Source organism: Poecilia mexicana, unplaced genomic scaffold (genome assembly GCF_051168715.1).
Source record: "Poecilia mexicana isolate PSO_F unplaced genomic scaffold, ASM5116871v1 scaffold_8, whole genome shotgun sequence".
NCBI classification, from domain to species: Eukaryota; Metazoa; Chordata; class Actinopteri; order Cyprinodontiformes; family Poeciliidae; genus Poecilia; species Poecilia mexicana.
Window position 1 is genome coordinate 22662846 of NW_028263377.1, and position 19020 is coordinate 22681865.

At 36.9% G+C, this 19020-nt stretch overlaps 1 protein-coding gene and 1 long non-coding RNA gene across 2 annotated transcripts in view; one reads left to right on the forward strand and one right to left on the reverse strand.

Annotated features, from left to right (window-relative positions):
• tmem98 (transmembrane protein 98) lies at positions 1-4210 on the reverse strand. The gene is made up of 7 exons (XM_014994665.2): positions 4035-4210; positions 1931-2163; positions 774-905; positions 659-692; positions 472-587; positions 334-393; positions 1-249 (listed from the first exon to the last, which is right to left on the reverse strand). The coding sequence occupies exons 2-7, from the start codon at positions 2059-2061 to the stop codon at positions 48-50; spliced, it is 675 nt and encodes a 224-aa protein (XP_014850151.1). The 5' UTR covers positions 2062-2163; positions 4035-4210; the 3' UTR covers positions 1-47.
• A 340-nt stretch (positions 4211-4550) lies between these two features.
• The window catches only part of LOC106922352 (uncharacterized), a 33324-nt gene continuing 18854 nt past the window's right edge, over positions 4551-19020 (forward strand). Inside the window, exons 1-2 of the long non-coding RNA XR_001419177.2 lie at positions 4551-5050; positions 13469-13522. This is a non-coding gene — a long non-coding RNA (uncharacterized LOC106922352). The remainder of the gene's footprint in view (positions 5051-13468; positions 13523-19020) is intronic.

Below are 19020 nucleotides of genomic sequence, written 5' to 3' on the forward strand. Positions count from 1 at the left end.
TTTGTATTTTTGACAGTAGGTTTGGTGCTGCTTCAGGTTTTTTTCCCTCAAATGGCCTGTTCTCTCTGAGCATCGGCTCCAGGTAGGATTCGCTCTGGTTCGGAAGCCAGCGCCGCCTCACGCAGAACCACCATGTGATCCTCCGCCGCGTGAAGCGACTGGTCGATCCAGTCCTGGCTGCCGGACATGTGACAGGCGTTGCGGGTGACCAGCACCAGGTGGCTGACTGAAAGCAGCAGAGCAGTGGCTCTGAGGAGGAACAAGATACATGCATTTGAAAAAACAAGCAGCTCATACTCTTCTCTTTCAGCAGTCAAACTCGGGTGTGGCTACCTGGCGTCCAGGAGGATTGGATCCAGAGGAGGGTACATAGACCTGACCACATCGTCCACCCTTTAGGACCCAAAACGAGAATACAAGTCAGCCGGTGTTACAGCTGTAATAACATCAAGTTCTAGTGAGACGCTTTACCTTGGACTGATTCGTTTGGCCACAGTGATGATGTCACTCAAACTGGCAGGTGCTTTGACCTTTGCCCCTGATCCCATTGTCATGGCCACCAGCTTTTCAGTTAAAGTGTGGCAGATCTGTGCGTGGAATAGATGTATTAGTTAAATCAATAATATCATACGGTAACAAAAAAGAGGAGTAATTTTACCTTCAAAATAGAGATGCAGTGTGACACCAAGCCGCTGTGGAACACAAATTCAAGGTTTAGCAACTAAAAACGACAAATGATGTCCGAGAAGCTATTTTACTGCGGTTCGACATACGATGCGTCCTCTATCCAGTCCTCATTCTCCAGGATGGCTTCGATGTGAGGGTTGGTGATGACCACGTCGTCCAGCTCCAGCTCCGAAGGCTCGCTCTGCGTTTCCATGGCGCCAATCAGATCCACTGTGGGTCTGTCCGACGACAGGGAACAAAGAGCTGGATGAAAATGTACAAGATTCTGCTGGGAGTTGAGGTGAGAATGGCTAAAGATGTGTTTGCAACCACAGCGAAACCAGTTCATGTCCACTAGATTAGGGTTCCCAACCTTCTTCATGCCATGACCTTTGTGACCCCCTGTGCAAAACCCACACATAATGCTACAAAATACTACATTCTTTTAACATAAATACTGATGCCGTCTGATTTTATTCCTGTGGTGGACTTTATTACCAAACAATACAATTAACCATCACAATTTCCTGTTTTGATTTTAAGAAAGTATGTAATATTTTATATTTTTGCAGCAGTGTCCTCCACAGCTGGGCTGCTGGATGGTTCCTTTGGCCTTTTTCTTATACTACATAAAAAAATGTGCACAACTTTTTGTTTTTCTATTTATCTTGATGTGTCCAGACTTTCTCCTTAGTTTGAACAAAGTAAGGAAAAACCACAAAAACAGTTTAATTTCCAATTAACTTGATATACAGCTCTGGACAAAATTAAGAGACCACTTAAAATGATCAGTTTTTGTGATTTTACTTTTTATACGCATATGTTTGAATAAAATGAACATTGTTCTTTTTTTTCTATGGATTACTGACATGTCTCTGATATGCCAAGCAAAAATTTAGTATTTATTAGCAGAAAATGAGAATTGATCAAGATAATGAAAAAGATGCAGAGCTTTCAGACCTCAAATAATGCAAATAAAACAAGTTCATATTCATTTAGAAAGAACAATACCAATATTTTAACTCAGAAAGAGTTCAGAAATCGATATTTGGTGGAAAAACCCTGAGGTTCACCATAGGGTTCAGTGCAGTGGGCTTTTCATTTTTTCCAGAGCTGTATATTTCTTTAAGGTATGTTAGATACCGCAATGCAGATTCATTAACACTAACAACCATTTTGCTTTGCAGGCCCAGGCTGTGCTAAAAGTTGATGCATTTATATTAATGTTTCATATTCTGTAGAGGCTTTGTGCAGATTTACTGACTTGGAGTCGAAGTGGTGCAGCAGGTCATGAGGGTGGCAGTAGCGATGTCGGCACACCACCACCAGAGCAACAAAGGAGGCCAGGAAGATGGTGGCCAACACCCCTATGGCCACGATCACCACCGTCTCCATGGCGAACCGTAAGCGTCTGACGGCGGCGACTTGTCAAGAACAAAAGGAGTCCAATCAAGGTTTGGCTGATTGTCTGAGTTTGACTTACAGATAGATGCTCATCTGTGGAGGAGAGGATACCTGTTAACTTCAGCCTGATTGGCGACATTATCACCCTACTTCAGAATATTTCTGGCAGAAATGTTGGTACTGCCAAGACACAAAATAACTCTGAGCCCATGGAGAGGAGGACATAATCAGCAGCACTTAGTCTGGCTCTAAATATGACACACGTGAAGCACTTGAAGATAACTTGCTTTTTTTTTTACATACAGTTTAATCGGAACAAAAACAAAACAATTAACATGAAAATAATTAATGGCTCATAAAGTCAAGAGCTTTAAATACACTCTGGGTAAACAACGCTCTCACTCAGCTTTAATAACACCTTAATTAAACCTGCAACGTCAGACCAAAACAACATCCTGAGCTGTTTGCCATCTCATTTCAAAAGTGGTTGTTTATTTTTCTTCTGTTTCAAACTGTATTTGCAGACCTCAGAAGTGTTCTGCTGTGATGTTAAAGATGAGTCTATGATAAATAAACAATAATTTGAAAAATGTAACATTTTTGGAGAAAAAAAGTTACATTTTCAGTCGAATTAAATATATGAATATTAGAATATGACTGAATAAATTTTGCCTTTTGAAACAGAACATTTCCAATTTTTTTCTAGAATATTTCTGAAATTGACCTCAAAATTTCTGATGCATTGTTTTTTTTTTTGTTTTGTTTTGTTTTTTTTGGAGCTCAGAAATTTTTTTTTAGAAAAATTTTGAGATTCTGAGTTTTTATTTTGGCAGAAATTTACTCTCCCATTTTTTCTCTCTACAATGGCTTTACCATTGTAGAGAGAAATTTGTCTGGCAGGTAAAAGCGCAAAAATGTCGGAGCGGAAGTAGATTGCTAACGTTAGCTTGTTTTGCTAACAACACTAAGCATTAACAGTGTCATTTGTCCGCACCCCTGGCGGCATCACAAAAAAAACTGGATATCAACAAAACCACCGAGTGAAACGTGGTGATGGCAGCATAATGATATGGGGTGGATTTTCCTTCTTCTCGGTTTAATTGTTGATTTTTGTCAGTGTTGATTAAATGAACAGCTCCAACAATCGCATGAGCATTTAGAAAGCCGAATAGTAATAACACATAAACACGTTTAAAGTAAAGAAAAAAAGTGTTGAAATAAATCATCATGGTCTCGTTTACATAGCAGTTACAGAATCTGCTCAAATGGCTGCATGGCTTCAAATGTTATAATGGCAAACCTGCATTTTTGCCTGAATAGTTGTGTGAGATTACAGCATGGAATGTTGTAACACTTTAATCTGATTAATTTGTGTTAAACTCGCAGCATCATGAAGGGCTTTATCCAGCCTGAGAACTTTTTCATTTCTCACCAACATTTTGATCAAATCTGCTCCAAACTCAGCTAAAAAACCCAAACTATACTGTAAATAAACATAAAACATAACTAGCCAATGACATCAAAAGGAAGCAAATCTTAATTTTCCATCAAATTTTTTTGCTTTCCCCTGTAGAAAAACAATTACATTTTATTGATCAGTGAGGGCTCCAGACAAAAGATAATAGAAAGGGGGGAAAAATCATTCTTTGCGACATTGAGCCTGCAACCAGAATCTGGTGCAATTGAAAACGTATCGTCTAATTAATATAAGTCCTAAAGAATAAACCACCAAAAACACATAAGCGACAATCTAAATAAAAACTATTAAACACCACACAAATCACAGATACGAAAAGCTTCTTTTTCTGAGCCATGAAACAATGAACCGAAAGACACACACCCACATACTGAGTTTTTCCAAGAACAATTTCCTGATGTTAACTCTTCAAAAAATTTTTAAAATACTTTCTAAAAGTCGTTATTGACCTGAAACAGACAAATAAACTTATTTTGTGGCTACTTACCTGTACATCTCGCTTTTTTTTTTTGTCGATTCTATTTAAGAGACAAAATAGTTTTTACTCCGGCGGCGGGAGCGCGGAGACGGCACCAACGTCCCCCAGACCTGAGACGTGAACGCGCACTCAAACTGCGGTGGAGCTGTTAGACTGACTGATGAGGAAACTTTATTTATGGCAAGAGTTATGGCACACAATCTAAGCACGCCTCTTTCTCACTTTTCTTTACGTTAACTGAGATTTCTTATTTTTCTTAATCAAAAATGTAAGGTGTATAATGATAAGATTACATTTTTAAAATATGAAACATCAGAATCTGGATTAACATTATTGGCCAAGTTTGTGCACACAAACATTTATTTATTTGTTTATTTTACCCCTTTTACATTGGAATATATGTCGTCAATAGATATACTAATATCTTTGTCAGAAATTAATACTGGACACTACTGATTACATTTGTATTTTAGGTTGAAGATTTGACATTCAAATGTATAGGAAAGCCTCCTTTACTTTCCCATTCTTCATATATGCATTTTGTTAGCTTATATCTTTCTAGTTTTCAGAGGTGCAGGCAACATTTTTTGAAATATTTAGAACTTTTACTGCATCAGTTTCACAAGGTAATCTCATCTGTACAGTTATGTCCACAATAATTGGGTATTTTCTTATTTCATATTGTTTGAAGCAATTAATTTTTCTTGTAATCTTCTAAAGATTACAAGAAAATAAAATCTTTAGACTTTATTATGTCCAACGCTCATCATGTTTGTTAAAATTGTATTTGTTCTTGTTCTTGGTGAACGTTCGTTTTAATTGAAAAAAAAAAAAAAAAAAAAAAGATTATATGGCAAATGTTCTTGCCATACATTATTAACCTACTATGGGCCTGCTACATCCCCCTGTCACGCATAAGTGCGCCACGCAAACTGACTGCTTCAAAAAACTGCGGTTCTGCAAGAAACACATCATCGCCAGGTGGCGCATGTTAGCTTGAACGGTGGAGCTTTTATTTGGAGAAGGTAAGGTCGAAAAATTGTTAGTTGTTTTTTTGTTTTTAAAAATACGTTATAATAGTTTTTTTTTTTTTAACAAAAAGTATAAACTCCTCGGATTACAACGGCTTGTAAAAGTAACGCGAGTGACATAAATTTAGCAAATGCTATTCTTATTACCGATAATAGTTTTCGGTTTTCGCAGTTCAATGTAGATTTTAAATGTTCTTTTTCTTACTGAATAAGTAGCCAAACAGCTGTTTCTATGTAGATTTTAATGTTTATTTCCGGTAAGTTTGAGTTCTGTGCTGATATAATGAGCGCAGGTGGAATGAATTAACTACAACCCGGCGATAAATTAATGCTGCGTCCTGGAGCTCGGGTTGGGTTGCTAGGCAACGAGCCCGGCTTCCTTGGCGTTGCTAGGTGATGGGAAGTTCCTGCTGATTTGACGTTACATTCCGAAGGTTTTTGAAACTGGTCATTAATTTCCAGATACCAAAAAACACTAACTTACTGCCACGAAACGGCTGGGTGTTTTTAATTTTTTTTTTTTTTTTAACGCGTTGACTGTTTTTAGAAGCAGTTGTTACCCAAATGGAATCACAAAAACGTGCAAAATGTGAATTTTGTGTCTGTGTAGAAATGTTTTTCATCTTGCTTTATTGTCCTTGTTTCATCTTTTGTGCACCCAACTTTGGTGAAGTTTCTCTTCTGTTCCTGTTTCCGCTGTTCGATTCCGACTGAATGCATCTCAAAAGCGGTGTACTTGAGCTCAGAGACCAATAGACTTAATAGAATACTGTCAGTCACAGCGGTGAATCATTAGGTGTGTCTGTGCTGAATTGAGGAAAAAGTACATGTCTTTGAAATTTCTTTCTGCTCCAGAATGGATCACTGACTGACAGGAACATTCTGTCCTAGCGCGCAGCTGAAATGTTTGTTTTGGTCTGGAAATGTAGGTTGTTTTGAGTTTCTCTGAGAAACAGTCTTCTCGTTAAAAGTCATAAAGATCACCTCACATAATGCTCTGTTTCTTCGGCAGTATTTATTACTTGTATGGTCATCATTAGTAACAAATCCAGAAGTGGATTCACATGATTGAAAAATAAGAAATGTTCCTTAAAGAGCTCTTAAATCCTTCTAAGCTGTTTTTAATGATTGTGATATTGTGAATATTAATATTGGGATGGTGATTTGATATCTTGCGGAGTTTTAGTGTGTACATAAATGACTGTTTCCTTCTTTTCCTATTTTTCTTACTCAGAATAAGGATTACTACCCTGTGAACCTACATTGAACATCAATACATTTGTGTTTAAAATTAAGGACTCATTAGGTTTTTTTTTATTTGATTTGATTCATATATTTCAAACAGGTTTTTAAACAAAAAAAAAAACAAGCAATCAGTAGGACAGAGAAAACATATGCATGCATAACCAAGAACAAACATATTTGTTTGAAAAGGAGTATGAAGAAGTGAATACTTATTTAATCCTGCCCTTTATGTCAATTTAATGAAATGTATTACTTACTGACTCAATAATTATAAAAAAAATTGTGACTAAATCCATGTTAAAATGTTTGTGCCTATTTAATATACTGTGCTAAGAGCCAACAAATAAATTATATGACAGACAAAATGGTTACTAATTCATAGCAAGACAAGAAACTCTATAAGAATAATAATGACAACAACCAGACATACAGCATCAGAATAATTACCTCTCCTTGCCAAAGTACACCTATAAATTATTTTTAATCTGTATTATAACAATAGTAAAATGTAAAAAAGATTTCCTGTTGCTATAATAATTGAGAGAAGGTTTATATTATTTCAGATTTTGGCACCTAAAAAGTCCCCTTATACTAAAAACTTGGGTGAGACACTGAGAAATGCATTACTGTGGTAGAAGTCCAGGTTTTTTTTTTGTGCAAAGCCTCATCTGCTTGGTCTTCTGGCTTTCAACCTTTTTAGAAGGTCAATTTTGTGTGAAGAGCTGCTTTAAAACTTTAAACTTTTGGAACTGAACTAAAAAGGAAAAATAACAAAAGTGAAGCCATAGAGCTTTTCTGAATGTCCCAAGCTTTACCCCAGGGATCTTCAATCCCTGCTGCTCCAGCAGCTTACATGCTTTTCTCTTTGACAAGCAGATGGGATTGTGGGTTGCTCTCTGCAGCTCAGAGCACCACAACGGGGCCGGGTGGACTTTAGATAAAGAGAGCGGGACTGGATGCTGGATAGGACACAGAAATGTCCTTGAAAATGAAACAATGCAGAAAGCTTTTAGTCAAACAGTTCTGCTTCTTTATTTTGCTCCTCTCGGTCTCCTTGGTGCTGCTGAAATCCCTTCCTTGGCAGGCAAACACGGCAAATGTTTCCACTGTGGTTCTGTGGCTGTGGATTATTGGAGGCTGTTTGCTGCTACAACATCCTAACATGTGAAGATTATGTGCGTGGTTTAAGTAGCAGGACAGACGCCAGAATGAATGTGATGCTCCTCTAAAAGCAGCCGCTACCTCCGTCTGCCGTTTGGAGCTGATCATGTTGGCTTTCTCATTACCAGCAGCTGAAGGATGTTGTAAGAGAGACTGAACTGAGACTGTTCAAGAGTGCACAGGCATAATTTACTCTGCAATAAATGTGTTGCTTTTGTTGTGCATTTTGAAAAAAAATTAAATATTGTGGGCATTTCAACAGAATTTCCTACATTTAGGATGCTTTCTCCAGAAAACTTCGTAAGCCTGGTGGTGGATGCCAGGGCAGTCCATCAGTGACCCCCGGTGTTTTCATGTTAAAAGTTGACAGGAAGTTTTAAAATATGGCTTGGTGATGACGTCTTCCACTAGCACACAAACTATAGAGACGTAAAAAGGGAAAACGTAAAATAAATTCAAAGACATCTTACTTAAAATGGACAATGATGTGTAAGCATATTTCCATGCTTAACTAAATGATTGCATTTCAGAGCCATTTTTTTATTTTGAAGTGTTGACTTTCTGAAAGACTTTAGATTTCAAGTGACCATATTGGGGATCAAACCCATGACCTCAGCATTACTAGCGCCACGCTCTGACCAGCTGAGCTAAACGGTCATACACAATATTGAGTTTCCATCGATTTAAGAACAACTTACATGATCTTATCTGAAGATTTTTGAGGAAAGTGCTCACATTCTAATGTTTTCCAAAATCAACATGCATAATATTTGATTTTCCAGCCTAATGTATTGATATTTTTAATCAATCAATCAATCAATCAAATTTTATTTGTATAGCACATTTCAGCAGCAGGCATTTCAAAGTGCTTTACATGATTTTCAAAACATCGTTTGACAAGGAAACAGTGAGAAAGAAAAATAAAAAGAAAAGATGAAATCGTTAAAAAGATTAAAAACATCAAATACGTTGAAAGCATTAATTGCCATAAGCAACTCTAAACAGGTGGGTTTTAAGCTGAGATTTAAAGGCACCCAGTGTTTCAGCTGTTTTACAGTTTTCTGGAAGTTTGTTCCAAATTCGTGGTGCATAGAAACTGAATGCTGCTTCTCCTCGTTTGGTTCTGGTTCTGGGGATGCAGAGCAGACCAGAACCAGAAGATCTGAGGGGTCTAGACGGTTGGTACAGCAATAACAGATCTTTAATGTATTGTGGTGCTAAACCATTCAGTGATTTTAAGACTATAGATTTGAATTGGCCAGTATGAGGCTTGACCCCATGACCTTGGCGTTATTAGCACCACGCTCTGACCAGCTGAGCTAACCGGTCAAACGATACTAAATGATGCCGCCAAACAAATGTTGATATCTCAGGAATCATAAAAGGTATAGATTTCATTCACCCACCATTTTTATCAGAAGGAATAGGGGAATCACTCAAATTTTAGGGCTTTAAATGATTATTATTATTATTTATTTTTTTTTACATTTTATGGAATATATCACTGTAACCCAGCATGCTAGTGGTTATCTATTTGGTATCATTAGCATTTTAGCTAGTTTTAACGTTTTAGCTAATTTTGGCTTTTACTTGGGTTTTTCGCAATTCATGGACTATTTCTTACTTTTCTGCAAGTCTTCAGCAGTTGGCTTCAAACTCTTTTGCCATTTTTCACCAAGCATTCACACTTTCTAGTCTTTTATTACATTTCTTAGATTAAGGCATGATTTGTTTTATTGGCAGTTTTAGCTTGCGTCACATTGTTGGGTGGATGATATTTAAGTAATTTATTAAGATCTGACAATAGTCAGGTCTGGATGTGGCTTAATTCATTCATAATTTAGCAAGGAGGTATTTTATTTTCACACAGAATTGAGCTGGTTTACTGGAGACTTTTACTTGTGTGTCTTTATCTTAGAAATTAAAATTTATGTTTCACAGAATTTTTTCTTATATTGTTCATTTGTTCATTTTAGTAAATGAATGAAGTTAATAGCATGTCCTTTAAAAAAAAAAAAGATTACCATTACAGACAGTTTCTCTAAGCCAAAGAAAGCTTACCCAGAGCTTTTCGGTTGTATTCTGTAGAACATTGTTCTAATGTTTATTTTTATTCTTTTTAAAGTAAAGACAGAGAAATTAGAATGAACTCGCAGCGGAAATGAAGCATTGTTCAGCAACATGAAGAGCCTCTGGCTCTTGGTCTGTACATATGGTCCCCCTGTGTTTTCTTCCTTTTGACTTAACATGAAGGAATTGTCTCGCAGGCAGAAGTGTTTTGTTATTTCAGCAACCAGATAAGACATCTGTCTTCTGCTTTTACCAATTAGTGAGTTATTTCTGTAATTTGTTGGCTCATCCTCTTAAGGTTGTCTTGTTCATTCCTTTTTTATTACACAGTGTACCTTCTTTCTCCATTTACCTTTGCTATGTCCTTTCTTCTCTTTGTATTGTGGCATTTATGATCTAATTCATCAAAATCAGATCAAAGAAAGAGATCTTATCACTGCAGCTTGCATTTGAGAAAATTGCTTCCTTATATTTAACTCCTTTTATCTTTGTGTGAGGTAAATTGATATGCGTCATTAGGAAGATTAATCTGAACCGCAGATGGTTGTTGAAATGAAGCATTAATATTATCTGAAATCACCAGGTTTTTGGTCTGTATTAACATCAAACAGGAGCATCTTTAAATATCTCTCTATAGTCTTTAAAGAAATGTTAAAATGTTTATCAAATTACAGACTGTTTTTAATTTTCATGCCGTTTAAGGTCCTGCTTTACATGATCCAATTTTGAATTTTTACTCAGGCAGTGTAGTTAGAGATCACCAAAATGTAATAGTTTATATATCATAAAATAATATTTTCTCAACTTCAGTGTTAGAGTTTGTAACTATTACCGTCCTATTACATAATATCCATTTTATTTTGGAGTTGTAGTTCTCAGAAACATTTGAGGTGATATTCGTGTTGAAAATATCACTTAACCTTTTCCTTATAGGCAGAACTGAATGGACTGAAAAGATTTTGTGCAAAAATTGTAATGAACATGTTCTGTTTAGCCCATAAAACTGTTTGAGAAAGGATAATAGGTTACTGTTTATAACAAAATTGATTGTTTTGTTATATGCCAAGTGTCAAAAGTGTATGCCGGTGCTTTTCTGACCAGCTTTTGTGATGTGCTCACCACCTGGCCGTCTGATGCCCCAGTCAGATAACACTTCCCACCCTTTACAGCTTATAATGACTTTATTTTCATTTTACAAATGTTATGTTATGTTATGCTTGTCTACAGTGAAAGAATGCTTGACAAGACGGCTACATGGAAGCAATGTTTGAGTGAAAATCCGCTCCTGAGATGTGGACTATTGATCTGACCTGCAGTTTGATTGATGCCCTCTTTAAAAATTCATTAGTTTAAGGCACCGGGGAGCTGCAGGGCAGCCGCTCCTGTGGGGTACATTTGTCTGTGTTTACAGAACAAGGAGCAGTTAGTCAACAGGCGGAAAAGAGGCCTGACACAGCCACCCAGGGCCAAATGAGTCACACACTCATCTGCCATCTCAGCACAGCCCCACTGAGTGAAATGACTTTTTTTTTTTTATCATTTCACATATTCACACTCTGACACATCTATGTAAGGTTACCGTAATCATTTCTTGGTGTAAGGTGTGCAACAGCGACAGTATTCAATTTTTTTTGCGTGTGGTTTTTGTTTTAACAGTGCAAAAGTTTCACCTTTATAAAAATAACAAGCAACTGAGTTGAAGGCTTTAATTTTTAATTACCTTCCAGTTCTGTCTCATAAATCGCTGATGCGTTATTTGTCCAGATTTTTCAGATGTGTGTTTAGACACAAACATTTGTAAATGATTTAATGTTTCTTGAAGATTATTTATGCAGTCAGAGCTCTTTTTCTCAGATGATTGAGATCACTCTTTCTGTGTTTTATTAGCAGCTTTCACCTACTAGATTTTATATCTGCTTGTGAATTGTTTTGAAATTGTAAAAAAAAGAAGACATACTAGATTGAGAGGATGTTTAGTCGCAGTATCTGTCCTTTTCTTTCTAACTATGTTTGTGGACTTTTTTTCCCCCTCATGGCAGAATTTGTTTTGTGAAATATTAATCTTGCAATCTAGAGAATACTGAAACCTCCTTGTTTTCTTCCCTAAATGTTGAATATTTACTCCCACTATCTTTATGCACCATTTGATTAATTAATAGTGCTACCACTCACGATTAGGAAAATGTGTTTTTGTCATTGAAGACTGACAGCAAATTGAGGGTTAATCACCTGAGGAGCTTTATGTACTGATGACAAATCTGCTAACTTAATTATCAGCAACGGCAGGACATGTCAATTAAAGGTTGCTTGTTAATTATCCCTGTGTCCTTCAATTACTGCTGATTGGAGGCAGGTCCAGGTAGTAATTAATGCTGAAAAATGGGGTCAGCAGGATCGAGCTCTCTGATTGCACGATGAACAGAAAGTGTCAATGATGGAGAGAACATGAAACAATCTAAAGTGAAAGTTGTTTCTGCTCCATCCTCATATTCCAGATTCCAGATATTCCCGATATTCCAGATTCTCTTCAACCTTGAACCAAACGGAAAGCTTCGGCTGCCGGGACATGAAACACCACTGAGCTGTGAGCTTTTAGAAGCAGGGAAATAAGATTTTTGCAACCGCCTGAGCTTGCATCACCCCTGCTCCTCGCCCACTCCCACCGTAGATTGGTGAAGGGTTCAGACAAACCATTTCATCTGGGCTTTGTTCTGTTCAGACCACCACCCACGCTTTGTTCTGCTGCTTCACAGAACAAAGCTGTGTCATTCAGAGACGTACCATGGAGGATGTGTAGCTATGTCTCTGTTGTCCTGCTGACATTCCCAATTGCAGCAGGAGTGCTTATTTGGTTCACAAGCATGCCAGCATGGGTATGCATAAGGCTCCAGAAGCTGTCACTTGTCTTATATCATCTCATAAGAGTTTTTATCTGTGAGTCACTTGAATAAAGCAGCACCTCCAGACTAGTTGCACAATGGGCCTGTGTTGAAACGATTAGCGGTAATGAGGTCTCTTTTTTTGCAAATAGAATTAATTAGCAAATATTATACAGTCAAAGGTAAACGAACCGTCCTTTCTGGAAACACATGTATAGATTGTAAGGAGCTAAGTGTGTGTTTGGAAAAGGAATATTTGATCTTTGGTAAGTATTACATTTAGATTGTATTCACACTCCAGTTTATTTGCCTAGATCTAGTTTGTTTGTGCAAATAAACTCTGACGCAGACCAAACTCGAACTCCGACCCGCCTAAAAACTTAGCTCTTGGTCGACTGAATTGAACTCTGGCGGCGCGGTTCAAATATGTGAACACCAGACAGACCAGAGACGTCTCCAAAAGCAGGAAGCAGACTATACTGCAGATCATTCTGGGTAAATACAACCAAAATAAGTGCAAGAATCTAGCACTAGAGGTGGCTCTTGGTCTTTTACCAAAGATAAATCCTAAAACCTGATAGCACTCCATTTTTGTTTTTATTTTACAATAAAGGATGTTGCGTTTATGTTGTCTTCAGAGGCTTAAAGTGTTGTTTCTTTCAGTGGTTCTTGGTGTAGCTTGGAACAAATATTTCAAGTGGTTTTGCTAGTTTGACACAGTGTAGTGTGAAAGTGAACCGTAGAAGCTGAAAATGTAACAAATGCTTCTATTTTAGTCACATCACTGACGATTCAGCACAGTAAAATACGGTGGTGGCAGCATTATGTTTTTAAGGATTCAAGCCTTTACTGGGTTGTTCAAATTGCTCTTTTTGTCTGTTTTTCTGTAATTCACTGCACTGTTAGTTGTGCATCAGGTTTTGTAACAGTCAACTTGGAAGTGTGTGATATGCTTTATGATCTCATCCCTCCATATTTATGAAAGAAGAGTTATTTATTAAGGTTTGTCTGATTCTGGTTGTGAGTCTGACTCTCTCTTCTGTTTGCTTCTTTCCAGAAGTGGGAAAATGGACGTTGCACAGCTGACTCTGTTTGCAAAGTGGGAGCATCTGTGAGTTTGCAAACATTTAATTTACCTCATTTTTGTGTGTTTTTGTCTGGACATGCGAGATAAAAAGTAGTAAATAATCTATTGTGAAAGATTTGATCTAAATTTAGCTGTTCAATAAAGTTCTCTTAACCTGAACCTCCGCTCTGCGTCGAGACATAAAGAGATGACGCAAATGCATTTTCCTCTTTGGTCCCTCCTGTTATACGTTGCCACTCGGCTGTATTAACTCAGACACAATCACTACTTCAAGTAGTTTTATGAGTCACATAAATACTGTGAACCACATGCAGAGAGGAGAAGTTGTTTGGCTTGAAATGTTGCTTATTGATCCACAGAGCTACTAATGACAGCTGGTTCACAAAGGTGATTAGCTCATTGCCTCTCTGTGCCTTTAGCTCTTTATTCTAAGGAATTGGACAAATGACTCGTAATGCTCTCTGCAGCCTGCTCCAGCTCTCACAATCAATTTTTAATCACTCCGAAATCCAAATTACAAACACCTGCTGCTGTTTTTTCAGTTGCCTGCTGAACATTTTTTGAACTTCTAAGGTTGCACCACAGCTTAATCCCAAAAATGTGTTTATTTTTTACTTTTGTGTAATGTTTTTATTATTTTAACTTATAGACTTGATTTACATTAAAATATTCTTTCCCACTTAGTTTACAAAGGGCTCAATGTTTTCACCCTAGTCACATCTTTCATATTAAAGTTTAAAATAATGTAGAAATATGATGGAAATGATGCAGATGGTGATTTTATTGTGTATTTGTCATCCATAAGTATTTGCTGCAAGTTTTCTTTAATGTAATGAAGCAGGAGAGGATTTGGGTTGGTGGGAAGGAAACTAAAACGTCTGTTTTCTGCTCTTGATTATGTTTTTTTTTTTTTTACATAAGAAATCTACAATTTATAACCTCTAATGTTTGCAAAACTAAATCAGAGGTGAACAGATGTGGCACAACAGAATGTTGCTGTTAGCCTATTGATCATCCTGCAGAATCAGTGTAATAAAAGTGAAATCTCAGCGGTTCACAGTTGGGGAAGTTTTTTATCATTCCTGTTTACAGTTTAAAGTCTGATATTCACGTATATATATTTTTTCAACACTTTTCTCTTAAGGTGCCAAAACAGCTGCACATTGTTTTGTTTATTAAGCTCGTCTTCTGTCCGGTTGTTAGGCCAGGCTGTAGCTGCTGGCCAGATGGCCTCATTACACATATAATTTGGTAAGCAGTGGGGATCATGGCCAACTTAATGACTGCAAGCCACCCTGAATTTTTTCTTGGCATTGCATCACTTACCTGCATGCTCCAGACCCACAGAGATCTCTGTTTATTTAGAATAACTTCAATTTTCTTCATAATTACTGCAGTAGAAATGAGTAACAGGAATTTAAAATTGTGAGTTTGTCCACTTCACCAGTCAGCCGGAATGAGCCGGCCCTGCATACATCATGACTTACCTGCTGAGCTTTTGGTTCATTTCAGAATTATTTAAGCTCAAGCTTATTTCATTTCAGAGATGAATAAATTGTGCACTGAAACAGTATTTTAATTTTTTATTTTTTACAAAAACCCTGAAGTAAAGCTATTAAATTATTCATTAAAAATTCCAACATAAGAAACCAAATTTCAGCCAAGTATGAATTGTGAATGATTTCAATTCACACATCAAGTATAAAATCTATTTAATATGAGATTTCTAACAGCTTCTAATGGGTAATATTTAAAACTTTGGAATACTTATAGATGTAGCTCAGAACTACGTTATTACTTAAAAATAATAAGATATTGTGTTAATTGCATGTTTTCAACCATAAAAGCCCCAAATCATCCTTTCCATCTTGTCAGATGTTTTGAACTTATAAACAAACCTCACAAGAACCTAATAATAAGTTCACTTGCTTTCTTTCTTTTGTATTGTTTGTATTCAGTACTGTATTTTTTTCTGATGTATATCTCGTCACTTTTATAAAACATTACTGTTTTAGGGATACACAACCAAAAAATGTGTCAGGCAAAACATAAGAGGTTGGAACAAAGCTGGATGAGCAACAAAGGTTGCAATAATTTATTTTTCTTTATCCGGTGATACTGTAAGCCAATATGTTACACTAGTGTACGTCTTCCTTGGCAGGTTCTGTTAAAAGAGTGAGAAAGACCCAGCGGCGATTAGAGAAGTCTAAACCAGGGAAGCTTTTTCCGCTTGCGAATGGATTTGTTATGCAACATACTTAGCAGAACCTCTGCAGTGCAACTGTGACAAGAAAGTCGGGACTAAAAGAAGCGAGAACGCTGCAAACAGAAAAGACGAATGTGCAGAGACTGGTGGGGTTGGCTGTTTCTTTTAATCTAGTTGTAACAATTAACAGAAAGAAACTTGTACAGTTCTTTGAAGCCATCACTGTAAACAAAGTGCAGAGGTTTCCTTTGGTTTGTGCTACAGACTCAACTGAGAAAAGATTTCCAACACAGTCCCTGTTTTCTAAAAATACAAAGCCTAAAATCTTCCTCTTCAGTTTTATGTCACTTTGTGAAATCCTTCTGCAGTTTACTGAGGCCCACTTTAGTTATGAATTAATACTATCATTAAACCGGCGCAGCAGGCCCGTCTCTGTGGCCAATCAGTTTTTGCAAGTTTCCCCTCAGAACAATTTATTATTCATTTCATATTTCTATAGTTATGAGCTGGAGTCTCAAGACTGAAAAGAATACTGAAGAGGCATCTCTACAAATGTAATAAATGTAATATTAAATTGTATCTTTTTAAAGTTTTGAATAATATTACTCTTATTAAAAGACTCTCCAGAGCTTAAAGAACTACAGTTTTCATGTCCTTACTTCTGGATGGAGTAAAAATATAAATTACTGAGAGTTTTTCTATATTGTAGAAATATATATTTGCTCTTTGGATGCAATATGTAGCTATATTACAATATTTATATACAATATTTATTGTAACCATAAACCTTCATCTAAGCTGCAGAGTTTAGTTATTTATTAAAATCATTTATAGTGTCCAATAAAACAGCCTGTTTCAGAAATAAAACGAATAAAATGGAGCCGAGGGTTAAATGATCTAGCTTGTTTTTCTCATGTGCTCAGCTTGACTTTAACTGATGTCCTTGTCTGTTTTCCACATCTGGGGGTGTATCCTGATTAAAAATAATTTATTCATTGTTCCCAGAAAAGCAGACATTAGACTCTGCTCCAAAAAAACGAAAACAGAAACGAAACGGTGGATTTGCATCTCGTTCATCAGATATTCCTGTTCCCCATGAGATGCTGAAGTAAAAATTGACGAAATTAGATGTCCATATGGCTTTTATTTGGTGAAATGGGAATATGCTTTGCTGCTTGGCTCAGTGTACATTTTCTCTGGGGAAACCAGCGCCTGCAGAATCCACATTAAAGAGGGAAACAAATACAAGGATGTGGATGTTTGAGTTAATATGTGAGACAGTGAAGAGAACAGTTTGTGACAGACAGGTTGGATGCTCTGCTTCCCCTCAGGAAGGTCATTAATCTTAACCTATCTGATGTCATTTGCATTAAAATCCTTTTTCATATCAATTATGAAAGTTCAGACAGCACTGCACCTCTGCCAGCTGTAATTTATGTCTATTTCTCAGTCCGTATGTGAAAAGACCCTGGATAAAAGCGTTTATACAGACACATTTATATAAACCCACGCCGTTATAGAAATATTTTTGAATTTATTTGCCTCTAGTGAAGCTCCTTTCTCCATAAATCTTTAAAATAGGCTAAGGAAGTATTATTGCACGCTGAGTTAGTTTCTATATTAATTACAGCTTAGAGCTGGCGAAAAGTGACATTAATCATGCAAAAATTAGCATCTTATCAGATTAATATGTAGTATAATTCATATTAAAATATTTCCTTACAGCAATTAAGATAAACCTAAAATATTAGTCTTTATGAATGAGTTAGTCTCATAACTTATCAAAATATAAAGTATTAATGGTTTGCCTTTCTGGGAGAATGAAATTTCTTTAATTCTCAGGTTTTAAAATTCATTACATTTAATCACAATCAGGAAATGTAAATGTGTGACTTGACGAGATTGTACCATTGTGAACTTCTGCCACAGTTTCATTTCAGTTTTCTTCTCCGTTTCTTAAAGTTGACAGACATCCAACTTTCACACCTGACGTCCAACTGTTGTCAAACTGTCGAGAAAATCTGCAACCGGATATCTCGACTCTGGCACACTGACTCCGATTTGTTCTCTCCGGCAACAAGCATACGAGAAGATGCAGCTAAATTATGTTTTGTGGGATTCGAACCATTAACATGACCGATCTTTGTCTCTTCCGTGGCTGATTTACAACGATTCATTTCACTGCTCCATCTTTTGCAACCTGGGTGCAATTAAGCCAGAGAACATGGAGCCAGCAGCTCTGAGCGAGTGCTGAGCTGCATCTCTTTATCAGCCGTTGATGAACTAATCTTTAAAATGATCACTTTAAGGTAGTTTGCAAACAAATCCTTCATACTGAGTGATTTGTTTACCACCTTACACCTGAACTCTGTTTATCACTGGAACTTGTTTCCATGAGGGCAAGTCATTTCTGTTTTCTACTGTGCATTTATCAAGCTTCTTTTGAAAATTACTCATTCATCTTTCATTTGATTTTACTCTTGGGTCCAACTTGTATGGTTTCAAATCAAATCATTTACTTTTTTCAGCCCAACAAGATGAATTCCCTCATAATTGTTCATATTTTTAGGTAGTTTTCTCTATCTGAGGGGACAAAAATGTGTTTTGTTTGTTGTTTTTTTTTACAATGAGTTGAAACAAGAATGATTGGAGATGAGAGAAGACGTTTACTGAATGATTAGGAGGAGCAACTGGAATCTGGGGTTGTTTGCTTGCATGGAGGTGTTGATCCAGAGGTCCGATGGAGAGCGGTGGCGCCTCCGAGTTGAGAACAAGGAGCTAATCCTGAAGACTTGAGCAGGTGGAACGGAGAGAGAAAGAAAACGGAGGGCGGACAGGTTGACTTGCAGGAAGATGATGATGAAGACGAGCACAGAGGTTGCCAGAAGTCAGGATGATTCAGAGATTTATTTCAGAAGTGAGTCATGAACGAGGTTATCCAGGTGGCGAGTCAGTACAACAGCACAAAGGGTAATCTTAAAGGGTAACTGTGCAAAATTAACATTTTGCATGTTGTCATACATCCATGTGGGTCTCAACTGCTTCTAATAACAGAGAAAAACTCCTGTTGGTGTCTGGAAACGAGACATTTCAAAAACCTCCAGATCATTTGAGTACATGAAAACACATAATGAATGATGAATACTTGTTGATAAATGGCACATTTAAGCCAGTGAAATTTAGACAGTTGATTCTTTTTCTGGGTTCAGCAAGAAATCTTCCTGAGGTCTCGTGTGTTGTGTTCACCGACTCTTGCTCAGTGGAAAAGTTCACTTTTGAGGTGAACTCAGCACCAGTCCCTGACATGATATTTGTC